The following is a 14,328-nucleotide window of genomic DNA, read 5'->3' as shown; positions in this document are numbered from 1 at the left end:
GGATGCGCCCGCAACCAAGGTACATGCCCTTGACCGGAATCGAACCTGGGACCTTTCAGTCCACAGGCCGACGCTCCATCCACTGAGCCAAACCGGTTTCGGCTGAATTTTCTTTTTTTAATTTTATTATTATATTTTGACTATTTCACTTACAGTTTACATTCATTTTATTTTATATTAGTTCAGGAGTACAGCATAGGGGTTAGACAATTATGTACTTTACAAAGTGTTCCTCCTGATATTTCTAGTATCCACCTGGCACCATGTGCAGTTGTTAGAATATCATTAACTATTTTTCCTATACTGTACTTTGAATTTGCTTTTGCTATAAAGATCACTATTGGGACCATGAAAAAAATCTGAATAATGTTTGAGATCAGATGATAGAATACTATCCTATCTAATAATAGACAAACATGGTAATTGACCGTACCTTCACCACGCCTCCCATTGGCTAATCAGCGTGATATGCAAATTAACCAACAAAGATGGTGACTAATTTGCATACTGCAGGCAGGGCGGGACAGCGCCATCCCGCCTGCCCTGCCGCCATCCGGGCCTGCTATCTGCAACCCGGGGCAGCGGACATCTGTGTGTGACCCGACCCAGGGCGGCTGGGCAGTGCAGCAGCAATCGGCCAGCCCGCCCGGCCGCCATCTGGGCATCCCATGTGCGACCCAACCCGGGGTGGCCGGGCGGGGCAGCAGCGATCCGCCAGCCCGCCCGGGCATCCTGTGTGCGACCCGCAGATCGGCCCTGCCGTGTGCACAACCCGGGGCGGTGCCCCAACCCCCAGACCAGCCTTGCCGTGTGCGCAACCCGGGGAGGCGGGGCAGGCACCCAGGGAGCGGGCCTAAGCCAGCAGGTGGTTATCTCCCAAGGGATCCCAGACTGTGAAAGGGCACAAGTGGGGCTAAGAGACACCCTCCACCCCCTCTCCCATGCACAAATTTTTGTGCACCAGGCCTCTAGTATCAATGATAATTTCCTAATCTTTATAACTGTACTGACATTAAGTTAGAAAATGTCTTTGTTTTTAGGAAATATCCAATGGAGTGGGATAAAGGGATAAAGGAACATCATGTATGCAACTTACTTTCAGTTAAGTAAAAAATATGTATAAAATAAATATGTACAGTAGTGCCTCTTATGCATGGGGAAAACATTCCAAGGCCCCTGGTGGATGCCTGAAACCTGGATAGCACCAAACGCTATATATGAAATTATTTCTATCATACTAAGCTATGATAAAGTTTAATTTGTAAATTAGGCACAATAAGAGAATAACAATAACTACTAATAAAATAGAACAATTATAACAATAAAGCGTGGAGCAAAAGTAGGTTTACAGTTGTGAGTACACAAAATAGAGTTTACTGTTATTATTTACTAGAGGCCCAGTGCACAAAAATTTGTGCACTAGGGGGGGAGGGGGTGGGTCCCTCAGCCTGGCCTGTGCCCTCTCGCAGTCTGGAACCCCTCAGGGGATGACTATCTGCTGGCTTAGGCCCACTCCCCAGGGGACTCGGCCTAAGCTGGCAATCAGACATCCCTCTGGCAGCCCAGGAGCCCTCAGGGGATGTCCACTTGCCAGCGGGGAGCAGGCCTAAGCTGCAGTCGGACACCCTTAGCGCTGCTGAGGAGACGGGAGAGGCTCCCACCACCACCGCTGTACTGGCAGCCGTCAACCTGGCTTGTGGCTGAGCAGAGCTCTCCTGTGGGAGCACACTGACCACCAGGGGGCAGCTCCTGCATTGAGCGTCTGCCCCCTGGTGGTCAGTGTGTGTCATAGTGATCACTCATTCCCAGTTGTTCTGCTGTTAGGGCCAGTTTGCATATTACCCTTTTATTATATAGGATAGAGGCCTGGTGCACGGGTGGGGGCTGGCTGGTTTGCCCTGAAGGGTGTCCTGGATCAGGGTGGGGGTCCCGTTGAGGTGCCTGGCCAGCCTGGATGAGGGGCTGATGGCTGTTTGCAGCTGATCACACCCCCTTCAGGGTGGGAGTCCCCACTGGGGTGCCTGGCCAGCCTGGGTAAGGGGCTGATGGCTGTTTGCAGGCTGGTCAAGCCCCCCCCCCACAGTGGGGACCCTCACCCCATGGAGGTTTGGCCAGCCTGGGTGAGGGGCTGATGGCTGTTTTCAGGCTGACCACACCCCCTTTAGGGTGGGGTGTTCCCACTGGGGTGCCTGGCCAGCCTCGGTGAGGGACTGAGGGCCGTTTTCAGGCTGGCCAAGCCTGCTGGCGATGGAAGCTCCCAGCCTCTCCTTTTTTTCTTTTTTATTCTGGGATTTATTTACCTTCTATAATTGAAACTCTGTTGCTTTGAGTGGAGCTCAGAGCCAGCCGCGGCAGGGAAGCTTGGCTTCCTGCTCGCTCCATCTCTGTGGCCACGGCCAGCTGAAAGCAGGTATCTGGGGTTTATTTACCTTCTATAATTGAAACTTTGTTGCTTAGAGTGGAACTCAGAGCCGGCTGCGGCAGCTTGGCTTCCTCCATCATTGGGGCAACCAAGCCTCCTGCTGGCTCCAGCTCTGTGGCTGCCAGCCGCCATCTTGGTTGGGTTAATTTGCATTAGTCGCACTGATTGGCTGGTGGGCGTGGCTTAAGGCATAGCAAAGGTATGGTCAATTTGCATGTTTGTCTTTTATTAGTGTAGATTATTTTCCAAATAAACAACTGTAAACCTACTTTTGCCCCATCCTGTATACTAACTATAGTAATATACTTAACATTGCAAAAGTTATGTGAATGGCTTTAGGCCCATTATTAGGTAAAATAAAGGTTACTTGAAAACAGTACAGAATAACCTGACCGCTGATCTGATAACCTAGAGGGCTACTAAGTGACTAACGGGCAGATAGCATATTCACCATGGAGACACTGGACAAAGGGATGACTCATGCCCCTGACAGGACAGTTCGAGATTTCATGAAGCTACTCAGACAGCGCAGAATTTAAAACTTCTGAAGATAAGAGATGACTACTATACATATGTGTTAACACTTGGGGAATCTGAGTAATGGAAATATGGGAGTCTTTTGCACTACTTTTGCAACTTTTCTGTAGGTCTGAAAGCTACTGAGAAGCTGGTTTTATAATTCAGATGGAAATAAATACAAAAGATCTAGAATAGCCAAAACAAGACTAAAGTTGGAAGTCCAACACAATCTGTTTTCAATATTTTCTATTAAGACAGTGTGGTACCTGCATAAAGCTAAACATACAGCCCTGGCCAGTGTCTTAGTGGTTAGAGCATCAGCCTGCTCACCAGTGTCTTGGGTTCAATTCCCGGTCAAGGGCATGAACCTAGGTTGCAGATTCGATCCCCAGCCAGGTCAGGGAGCATACGAAAGGCAACCAACCTCCCTCCCTAACTTCCTTCCTTTCCACTCTCTCTAAAAAATCAAAGGAAGAGGAGAAAACCAAGATGGCGGCATAGGTAAACACCGGAGTTAGCTGCCTTGAACAACCACTTCACAAATAAAACTAAAAGACGGAACGGACATCACCCAGAACCACAGGAAGACTGGCTGAGGGGAAATTCTTCAACTAGAAGGAAAGAGAACAGCATACGAGACTCAGAGGAGTCGCAGTGCAGAAAATACAAAGGTGCGGAGGTACGCGCGGAGCGGGCTGGTAGCTGAGGGCGCGGCTATCGTTTTCAATCGGGAGGGAGTCTCAGATTCTGAGCTCCAGTTCTGGGCGAGTCTCTAGGGACCCAGACTCAAACGGGAGAAGCAGGACTGTCTGGCATTGGTCGGAACGTGAGGGCAGCTTTCTCTCTGAGGTTTGCAGCAGTTGCTGGGACTCTGAGAGGCAGAGCCTCCGGGGACAGGACTGAGAGCAGCCATAACTGCTCCCTCCACCTGCTCTGTTGATCCCCTGCGACCCGCCCCGCCCAAGCCCTGCACAGAGCCATTTGCCAGATAGCCTCAGGCAAAGACTAGATTAGCACCTCCCCAGAGGACAGAAGTTTTCCCACTACAGACACAGCTGATTCTCACAGCCAGTTGGCCTGGAGATCCAATCCCCCTTATTAACTACAACAATCAAGGCTTAACTACAACAAGACTGCGCACAAAGACCACTAGGGGGTGCACCAAGAAAGCATAAAAAATGCGGAGACAAAGAAACAGGACAAAACTGTCAATGGAGGATACTGAGTTCAGAACCACACTTTTAAGGTCTCTCAAGAACTGTCTAGAAGCCGCCGATAAAGCTACTGAGATCCTCAAGAAATCTAATGAGACCCTTGATGTTGTGATAAAGAACCAACTAGAAATTAAGCATACACGGACTGAAATAACGAATATTATACAGACTCCCAACAGCAGACCAGAGGACCGCAAGAATCAAGGCAAAGATTTGAAATGTGAAGAAGCAAAAAACACCCAACCAGAAAAGCAAAATGAAAAAAGAATCCGAAAATACGAAGATAGTGTAAGGAGCCTCTGGGACAGATTCAAGCATACCAACATCCGAATTATAGGGGTGCCAGAAGATGAGAGAGAGCAAGATATTGAAAACCTATTTGAAGAAATAATGACAGAAAACTTCCCCTACCTGGTGAAAGAAACAGACTTACAAGTTCAGGAAGCGCAGAGAACCCCAAACAAAAGGAATCCAAAGAGGACCACACAAAGACACATCATAATTAAAATGCCAAGAGCAAAAGACAAAGAGAGAATCTTAAAAGCAGCAAGAGAAAGAAACTCAGTTACCTACAAGGGAATACCCATATGACTGTCAGCTGATTTCTCAACAGAAACTTTGCAGGCCAGAAGGGAGTGGCAAGAAATATTCAAAGTGATGAATGCCAAGAACCTACAACCAAGATTACTTTGTCCAGCAAAGCTATCATTCAGAATTGAAGGTCAGATAAAGAGCTTCACAGATAAGGAAAAGCTAAAGGAGTTCATCACCACCAAACCAGTATTAAATGAAATGCTGAAAGGTATCCTTTAAGAAGAGGAAGAAGAAGAAAAAGGTAAAGATACTAATTATGAACAACAAATATGCATCTATCAACAAGTGAATCTAAGAATCAAGTGAATAAATAATCTGATGAACAGAATGAACTGTTGATTATAATAGAATCAGGGACATAGAAAGGGAATGGACTCACTATTCTTGATGGGGAAAGGGGCATGGGAGATGCGGGAAGAGACTGGACAAAAATTGTGCACCTAGGGATGAGGACAGTGGGGGGGTAAGGGTAGAGGGTGGGGTGGGAACTGGGTGGAGGGGAGCTATGGGGGGGGGGGAAAAGAGGAACAAATGTAATAATCTGAACAATAAAGATTTACTAAAAATAAATAAATAAAAATAAATAAATAAATAAATAAATAAAAAATCAAAGGAAAAAATATCCTCAGGCGAGGATTAAAAAAAAAGATAGCCCTAGCCAGTTTCGCTCAGTGGATAGAGCATCAGCTGGCAGACTGAAGGGTCTTGGGTTTGATTCCAGTCAAGGGCACGTACTTTGGTTTGATCTCCAGCCCGATCAGCATGTGGAAGAGGGAACCAATCACTATGTCTCTCTCACAATAAAGCTTCTCTCTCCCTCTCTCTCTCTCTCTCCCCCCCCCTCCGCACTCTCTCTCTAAAAATCAATGGAAAAATATCCTTGTGTGAGGATTAACAACAAAATAAACATAAATATCAATGGAACAGAGAACACAGAAAAAAATCTCTGCATATATGGTCAATTAATTGTCAACAAAAGAGCCAAAACAATTCAATAGGAAAAAGAAAGTCTCTCTCTTTTTAAAATATATTTTTGTTGATTTCATAGAGGAAGAGAGGGGGAGAGAGATAGAAACATCAATGATGATAGAGAATCACTGATTAGCTGGCTTCTACACGCCCCACACTGGGAATTAAGCCGGCAACCCGGACATGTGCCCTAACCAGGAATCAAACCATGACCTCCCGGTTCACAGGTCAACACTCAACCACTGAGACACGCCAGCCAGGCGGGAAGTATCTTTTTTAAAAAAATTTTTGTTAATAAATAAATAAATAATTTTCAACAAACATGAAAAATGCATGTCATCCTCTATTTCACACAATATACAAAAATTCATTTGCAATGGATCAGAGATCTAAGTGTGAAACCTAAAAATACAAAGCTTCTAGAAGAAAACGCAGGAGATGGTGGAAAGCAGAATAATATCCATCCCCTCCTCCTCCCCAACCTCCCCCCACCCTCCCACCCTGCCGCCATCAAAAGGTTCCCACAGTCTAATCCCTGGAACCTGTGAATATGGCAAAATAGACTTTGCAGATGCAATGAAAGATCTTGAAATAGGGAGATTACCTGGGTTATCCAGGTGGGTCCGGCGTCTTTATAAGAAAGATGGAGGCAAGAGAATCAGTCAGAGAAGAGATGAAGAAGATGTTAGAGTGACGTGATTACTAGCTTACAGTGGTTGCCAACAGGTGGTCCGCAGACCACTGGTGGTCTGTGAGGTCCGAAAGGTTGGCAACTGTTGGCTTAGAAGCTGGCGGAAGGGGCCACAAGCCAAGAAATGCAGGCAGCCTCTAGAAGTTGGGACAGGAAGGAAAATGGATTCTCCCCTGGAGCCTCCAGAAGGAATGCAGCCCTGCCATCTCCTTGGATAGTAGACAACTACCTCCAGAACTGTACGATCATAAATGTGTGTTGTTTTAAACCACTGAGTTTGTGACAATTTGTTACAGCAGCAATAGGAAACTAATACAGGCACCACTGTCATTACTTTGTGGCAGGAAAATACCTCTTATAGGACACTAAAGGTACTAAGTATTAAAAAAAAAACAAAAAAAAAACCTGGAGAGATTGGACTTCATCAGAGGCACTGTAATGAAAAGGCAAGTCACAGACTTGGGGGGAAATCTGCAATACATATATCTGAAAAAAATACAGAGTTAATGCCCATGACAAAAAGACAAACAACCTAATAAAAAAATAAGATAAATGAATGACTAATAAGTACATGAAAGGTACTTATTACATGTCATAAATGGTTGGGAAAATGCACATGAAAGCCACAATAAAATACCATGACACGCCATCTGAATGGCTGAAATTTAGAAAATTAAAAAGACTGGCAATATCAAGAATGGGTAAGGATGTGAAGCAACTAGAATTCTCATATACTGCTGAAGGGAATATAAAATGATACAACCATTGCGGAAAACTCAATTTCTAATAAGGTTAAAACATATATTTAACCTAAGACCCTGCAATACCACTCCTAGGTATTTAACCAAAACAAATCTCTAAAAGAGGCTTGAACAAAAATGATCCAGCAGCATTATTCACAATAGTCAAAAAGTGGCCGGAGATACCAACAAGAGGATGGAAAACAATCGTGGTCTATGTTTACAGTGGAATACGACTCAGCAATAAAGTGGAACAGACCATTGACATAGTCACAATATGGGAAAATCTCCAAAAACCATATGGTGAGTGAAAGAGCCACCCACAAAAGAAGTACACACTGTGAGATTCCATTTATATGAAATCCTAGGACAGGCAAAACTAATCTATACTGACAGAAAGGAAGTCAGAGGTTGCCTGAGCTGGGGGGTGGAGGGAGGAAGGGCATGGTGGGGAGGGAGGAGTGACTATTAAAGGGACACAGGGAACTTTCAGTGACGCTGGCAGTGCTCTGTGTCTCGATTTGGGAGATAGTTGCACAGGTGCATACATTTGTCAAAGACTCATTGGCCTTTTGACCTCTACAGTAAGATCTGTGTATTTTATGGTATGCAAAATAGACCACAATTAAAAACAATTTCTGCCCTGGCCAGTGTGGCTCAGTTGGTTGGGCATCCTGTGCAAAAGGAAGCTGCCAGTTCCATTTCCAGTCAGGGCACATGCCCGGGTTTTGGCTCCATCCCTGGTAGGGGGCCTGAATGAGGCAGCCTATTGATGCGGCTCCATGCTGCACTCTCAAATAGATGTTTCTCTTTCTCTCTCCTTCCCTCTCCCTTCCTTTCTCTCTCTAAAAATCAATAAACCATTCTTTAAAAACAAAAACAAAAAATTTCTCACTGCAAGAAAAAAAACACGTCTTATAGAAAACTGGTTTGTTCACTTAAAATTATAAACTCTCTTTGTCACGGCAGGTCTATTTTTACCCAAAAACATTTTGTTGATTAGCTAGCTGACTATGATCTCATCGATCCAGCTCTAATTAATTCAACCAGAAAAATAAAAGGATTGTGCCAACTTTTAAAAATATTCGAAATAGAGCAAAAGGCATTCCTTCTTGGAAACATCTGTTACAAATCAAGTGACTAACAGAGGCAACCCACACAATTCGAAATCTCAATTGGCAGGGACATCTGTGAGAGCCCCTGGGGCTGGGTAAAGCAATTTTGCTCTCCAGCAGTGACTGAATCTCAGAAAAACATGTGCCTCTGGTTGTTTATGCCACCACAATGCAACTGGGTCTCTTCCCTGCTCTGCACTGTTTATCACCTGTCTCCTCTGTACACCGGGCTCCTCCAGAGGGCAGTGGTCAGGGTGACTCATGTCCACTCTAGTCTGGCACCCACGGGAAGCCAGGATGGGGCATCTGGGGCAGGGATCAGCCTGGGCCCATCGCAAGTCCCTGCTTACCTCATAGTCTTGCTCCCCGGCCCCTCCAGCCGAGCTGCCCACCAGCACCTCCACAAAGGCCGAGCCATCGTTCCCGATGTCCACACTATGTATCTGCTCCTCCTTCTCTAACTGCAAGAGAGGGAAAGCCCACTGTTAGTGCCTGCTCTGCCCCAGGGCTCACTGTAGGACCTTGGGAGTGGGATGACCTTCATATGAGCCACCATATCTCCTTGCAATGTCAACTCTGGGACACGTAGGTGGCCAATATTGAGTGGTGCCACCTGGTGCCCAGCATGTGGCATTCAGAGCTCAAAAAAAATTCACTGGCCCTAACCGGTTTGGCTCAGTGGATAGAGCATCAGCCTGCGGACCCTAGGGACCCAAGTTTGATTCCAGTCAAGGGCATGTACCTTGGTTGTGGGCACATCCCCAGTAGGGGGTGTGCAGGAGGCAGCTGATCAATGTCTCTCTCTCATGGATGTTTCTAACTCTCTATCCCTCTCCCTTCCTCTCTGTAAAAAATCAGTAAAATATATTTTTTTAAAAAGTAAAAATACAAAAAGAATTGTCTTAAAAAAATAAATTCACTGAATGCATAAACCCCCACACCCTCTTCCCCAGCTCCTCCAGACTCTCCAGACTCTGCCAGACCAGTTTATAATCTGCTCTCCTTGGCAGCACTTGCCAGAGTTTCCACCCCCAATCACAAAGGCTTCTGGGGAAGTTCCCTGAGGATAGGGCCCTGTTCTGGTTTTCTCACCACTGCTTCCTGGGTTCAAAACCCAGCTCTGCCAAACACTAGCTATATGGCCTCTAACCTCATGGAGCCTCAGTTTCCTCATCTGTAAAATGGGGATGATAACCATATCTATGCACGTAAATACTATGGCCACAGGGCCCGTATGTAATAGGCACTCTACCACTGTCAGTCAGGAGGCATTATTAGTCAACTAGAGGCATTATTAGTCAACTGAGGAGGGGGAGGGGTCTTCAGCCCAGACTGAGCCCTCTCACAGTCCAGGAGCCCTTGGGGGATGTCTGACGGACAGGTTAGGCCCGTGGGGAGCGGGCCTAAGCCATCCGTCAGACATCCTTAGCGCTGCTGTGGAGCCGGCCATGAGCCCAGCTTCTGGCTGAGGGACGCTCCCCCTATGGGAGCACACTGACCACCAGGCGGCAGCTCCTGCATTGAGCGTCTGCCCCCTGGTGGTCAGTGCATGTCATAGCAACCGGTCGTTCTGCCATTGGGTCAATTTGCATATTAGCCTTTTATTATAGAGGATGCTCAATAATTATCTATCAAAAGAAGGAAAGAGCTACCTGTAGGACCTGCCATCCCCTTCTGACATTTAAGGATGCAGAAAGCCAGGTGGGGGTGGAAGGCAGTTGGGAACAGCTGAGGCAAATCGCCTGCTTTCTAGTATAAGACTCCTGTATTTGGATCCTAGAATGACAAGTCAGCCCACATGTGTGGCTCAGTGGTTGAGCACTGACCCATGAACCGGTTCAATTCCCAGGGCCCGGATTGCGGGCTCGATCCCTGGTCGGGGGTGTGCAAGAGACAGCCAATCAATGGTTCTCTCTCATCATTGATTTTTCTATCCCTCTCTTCCTCTCCCTTCCTCGCTCTGAACTCAATGATAATTTTTAAAAACCACACATATAGAATGACAAGTTATTCCAACCTTCAAAGGTACCTAGTCCACCACTGCTCAGATCATCTACCCCCACCGCTCAGATCATCTACCCCCACCGCTCAGATCATCTATCCCCACCGCTCAGATCATCTACCCCCACTGCTCAGATCATCTACCCCCACTGCTCAGATATCTGATGCTCCAATCTGCCCTGTCACCTCCCAGTCAGGAGTTCACACAGACATCACCTGCGCAGGGCTATACACAGGAGCATCCAACATGGAAGGAAGGAGCCTGGACTTGGGATGAGTCAAGCCTGGGTTCAAATCCAGCCCTGTCATTTCTAAGAGTGCAACCCTGGGTGACATACAACCTCTCTGAGAGGCAGCGAACTCACATGTTAAAGGGAGGGTCCTCATTGTTATTATAATAACCCTCCTTCTGAAGCGAGCTGGATGACACAGATACTAACAACCATAACAACAGTTGCTGTGAACATCTAAGGGCCCACGATGTGCCAGACACATAATGCATGCATCTTCTCTCCTCACAACGGCTTTGCAAGGCAGGGCTATAATTATCTTCATTTTATACGTGAGCAAATGGAGGAAGGAAGTGGTTATGTAACTCCCTAAGGTCACACAGCTGGTGAGCGGCAGAGCTGGGACCAGAGACTGTGCAGGCTCGCTAGAGCTGGTTAGGGCTCCTTCCCCACCAGGTGAGCATGCTGAAGAGAGAGGAAGTGATGCGGGAGGGGCCTTCCCAAGGTTGAGCCGTGCTGGCCTCCTGACGACTCCGCCCGCCTCCACTGCTGCCCTCAGCTCAGAGCCCTCGCGGGTGTGGTGCTGCCTAGGCACACAAGTCCCAGCCTGACTTCTTGGCCTCCTGCCACACGTGGTGGCTCTCCTCCAGCCATGCTGCCTTCCTTCTGTCCTGAGAACAGGCTGGCTCCTTTCCACCTGTCATCCCCCTGCCTAGTCTACTCCTCCCCAAACCATCCTGTGGCTGGCGCCTTCCATCCTTCAGGTCTGCTCACATGTTGCTTCAGCCCAACCAAAGTAGCCTCCCCACCTCCTACCAGGTGCTTCTCTAGCCCCTGTCCCTGCTTTATTTTTCTTCATTATCACCACTTGATATTATATAGTTACATTTTTTTATTTGTATTTGTCTAACACCTGTCTTTTAAGCTCCATGAGGACAGGGGCAATATGACTCATTCCCTACTGTGTCCCCAATGCCAAGAACAATGTCTGATCCATCCCAGCTCTGCTTACTTACTGCTGTGTGATCCTGGAGCAAATGGCTTCATGGCACCCCTTGGGCCCTAGCTTCCTAACCTATAATATGGGGACAGTAACAACGTCTACCTCATACAGTTGTGAAGATTCAAATGAGGAATACACATGAAGCCCCTTGAATAGTGCCTGCCACAGTGCAAGCGTTCCATAAATGTCAGCTGATCCTATTATCACAAGAGGCCTCAGTACAATCCTGATGGGTGAGTGAGCAGATGGACGGGAAGCTCCCAGTGACCATTTGCTGCAGAAACAAATGCCCTGAGTTGTAATTCTGACTCTACTCTCCCTGACCAAGCAGCTTTGGTGAGTCGCTTGCCTCAGTGTCCTCATCTGTCACAAAAGAATCACCATGGCTAACATTTCTGGGTTCTCGCTGAGTGCCAGGTGCGTAGTATATTCATTTCCTGCTGCTGCTATAACAAAGTACCACAAACTTCCTCGCTGAAAACAACACAGCTCACAGGGCTGGAGGTGCGAAGTCTGAAATTGGTCTCACTGAGTAAGATCAAGGTGTCCGCAGGGCTGTTTCTTCGGGAGACTTTGGGGGAGAAGCACTTCCTTGCCTTGCTCCTAGAGGCCACCTGCCTCCGTGGCTTGTAGCCCCTCCCTCCAGCTTCAAAGCCAGCCATGGCATCACTCCAACCTTTGCTTCCATCACCACATCTCCTGCGACTCTGGTTCTGCTGCCTCCCTCTTTCCCTTATAAGGACCCTTGTGGTTAGTGTCCTCTCCTCCCCTCCCCTCAATAATCCAGGTTAATCAAACCATCTCAACATCCTTAACTTCATCATATCTGCAAGGTCCCTTTTGCCATGTAAACTGACATATTCACGGGTTCTGGGGGTTAGGATGGGGCATCTTTTCAGGGGCCATTATTCTGCCTATCACAGTTGACGAAGCTCTTCCTGGGCCAGGCATCACTGAACCCTCACAAGGGTCTGTTACTATCCCAGTTCTTCAGATGGGGAAACTGAGGCTCGGTTTAAATAAACAACTCACATGTCACACAGAACTATGACTGGCAAAGAAATGTGGGCCCAGCTTTCTGACTATAAACTAACACTCCTTCTCAACTCCCCTTCAGGTAAAAATGCAATATCTTTACCTCTCCCACAACATAAAGCACCAGGCCCCACATTTAGTAGGATGGATATATTTTGTATTTTAAATGAATCTTTTAACTACTACTTTGCACACACATAGATTCCCTTGTATTTTCTTTTTTCCTTTCCTTCTTTTTATTGCCACATACTTGGCTTAAAACAACATACATTTATTATTTCAGTGTCTGTAGATCAGAAAGCCAACACAGGATGACCGGATTCTCAGCTCAGGGTTTTACGGGGCTGAAATCTAGTGCTGGTTAGGTCTGTGGTTCTCATCTGGGGCTCAGGTCCTCTTTTAAGAGGACTGGCTATTGGCAGAATTCATTTCCTTGTGGTTGAAGGACTGAGGTCCCCCTTCCTAGCTGACAGTCAGGACACAACTCTCAGTTGCCAGAGGCCCCTCGCATTCCTTGTCACATGGCCCCACAGGCCACTCAGAACATGGATGCTCGCTGCTTCTTCCAGTCAGCCAGAGCGTGTTTCTCTGACTTCCTCCTCTGTTCTTTCTTCTTTTTCATAAATAAAAAATTTTTCATAAAAATGTGTATACATGGAAAGAACCCAAATCAAATGTCCACAGACTTATGAATGGAAACACATTGTATGGTCTATCCCAGTGGTCGGCAAACTCATTAGTCAACAGAGCCAAATATCAACAGTACAACGATTGAAATTTCTTTTGAGAGCCGAATTTTTTAAACTTAAACTATATAGGTAGGTACATTGTTATTCACTTAATTAGGGTACTCCTAAGCTGGCCTTTGCTAAAAACGTCCTCAATCTGATTGAAGTATGTTCGCTGAGGTCGACCCCTTCCAACTCTCCCATCCACACTCGTCTTATATACTTGTTTCATCTACCTCCTTTCCGAAAACCGACTTCTGCGCATGGGCCACGAAGTTTCAATCGCACTGTACGTGGGCGCCCGCACGTGGTATTTTGTGGGAGAGCCACACTCAAGGGGCCAAAGAGCCGCATGTGGCTTGCGAGCCCCGGTTTGCCGACCACTGGTCTCTCCAAACGATGGATTATTACTGAACTCTAAAAAGGAATGAAGCACTGACACATGCTACAACATGGAGGAACCTCGAAAACAATACGCTGAGAGACACCAGACACAAAAGGCCACACATTGTGTGAGCCTATTTATATGAAATGTCCAGAATAGGTAAATCCATGGAGACAAAAAGTAGATCAGTGGTTGTCAGGGGCAACCTGGGGAAAGGAGAACAGGGAGTGACTGCTTAATGGTTATAGGGTTTCTTTCTGGGGGTGATGAAAACATCCCCAATGAGTGGTGGTGACTGCAGAACACTGTCAATATACTAAAAACCTCTGAACTGTAGACTTTAAATGGTTACAATGGTGAATTTTATGTCATGTGAGTTTTATCTCAGAAAAAGAGTGTTCAGTCAGTGTCAGCTGTTAGCAGAAGGGCTTAAGCACAAGATGACTGTCATCTGCGGCCAGGTTTGTGGGCACCTTTCGCGGGTAGTCATAATTCATGGCAGTGAAACAAATGGCACATGGAGATTTGCGAAGTTCCTAAGAGACATCTTGTAAAAACTGTCCCACACCCATGAAAGGCAATGTTATGTATAATTTTAAAAGAACAAACTTTAAAAGGTAGAAATTTAAAAGGTAGAAATCAATGGCATGAATCTCCAAGATATAATTATTTGAAAAAATAC

General features: G+C 46.5%; 1 protein-coding gene across 5 annotated transcripts in view; it reads right to left on the bottom strand.

The window, feature by feature from the left end:
• XRCC1 (X-ray repair cross complementing 1) overlaps nt 1–14,328 on the bottom strand; it is a 35,506-nt gene that overhangs the window by 16,360 nt on the left and 4,818 nt on the right. For 4 of the 5 annotated variants that reach the window (XM_059666309.1, XM_059666306.1, XM_059666307.1 and 1 more), the window contains exon 3: nt 8,615–8,725. The exons of the other annotated variant lie outside the window; for it this stretch is intronic. In XM_059666309.1, coding sequence (XP_059522292.1) covers nt 8,615–8,725 — 111 coding nt within the window. The remainder of the gene's footprint in view (nt 1–8,614; nt 8,726–14,328) is intronic. 5 annotated transcript variants of the gene reach the window in all.

Source organism: Myotis daubentonii, chromosome 15, assembly GCF_963259705.1.
Source record: "Myotis daubentonii chromosome 15, mMyoDau2.1, whole genome shotgun sequence".
Taxonomy (NCBI): domain Eukaryota; kingdom Metazoa; phylum Chordata; class Mammalia; order Chiroptera; family Vespertilionidae; genus Myotis; species Myotis daubentonii.
Note: the sequence above shows the minus strand (reverse complement) of the source record. Positions and strands in the feature narration are given on the sequence as shown.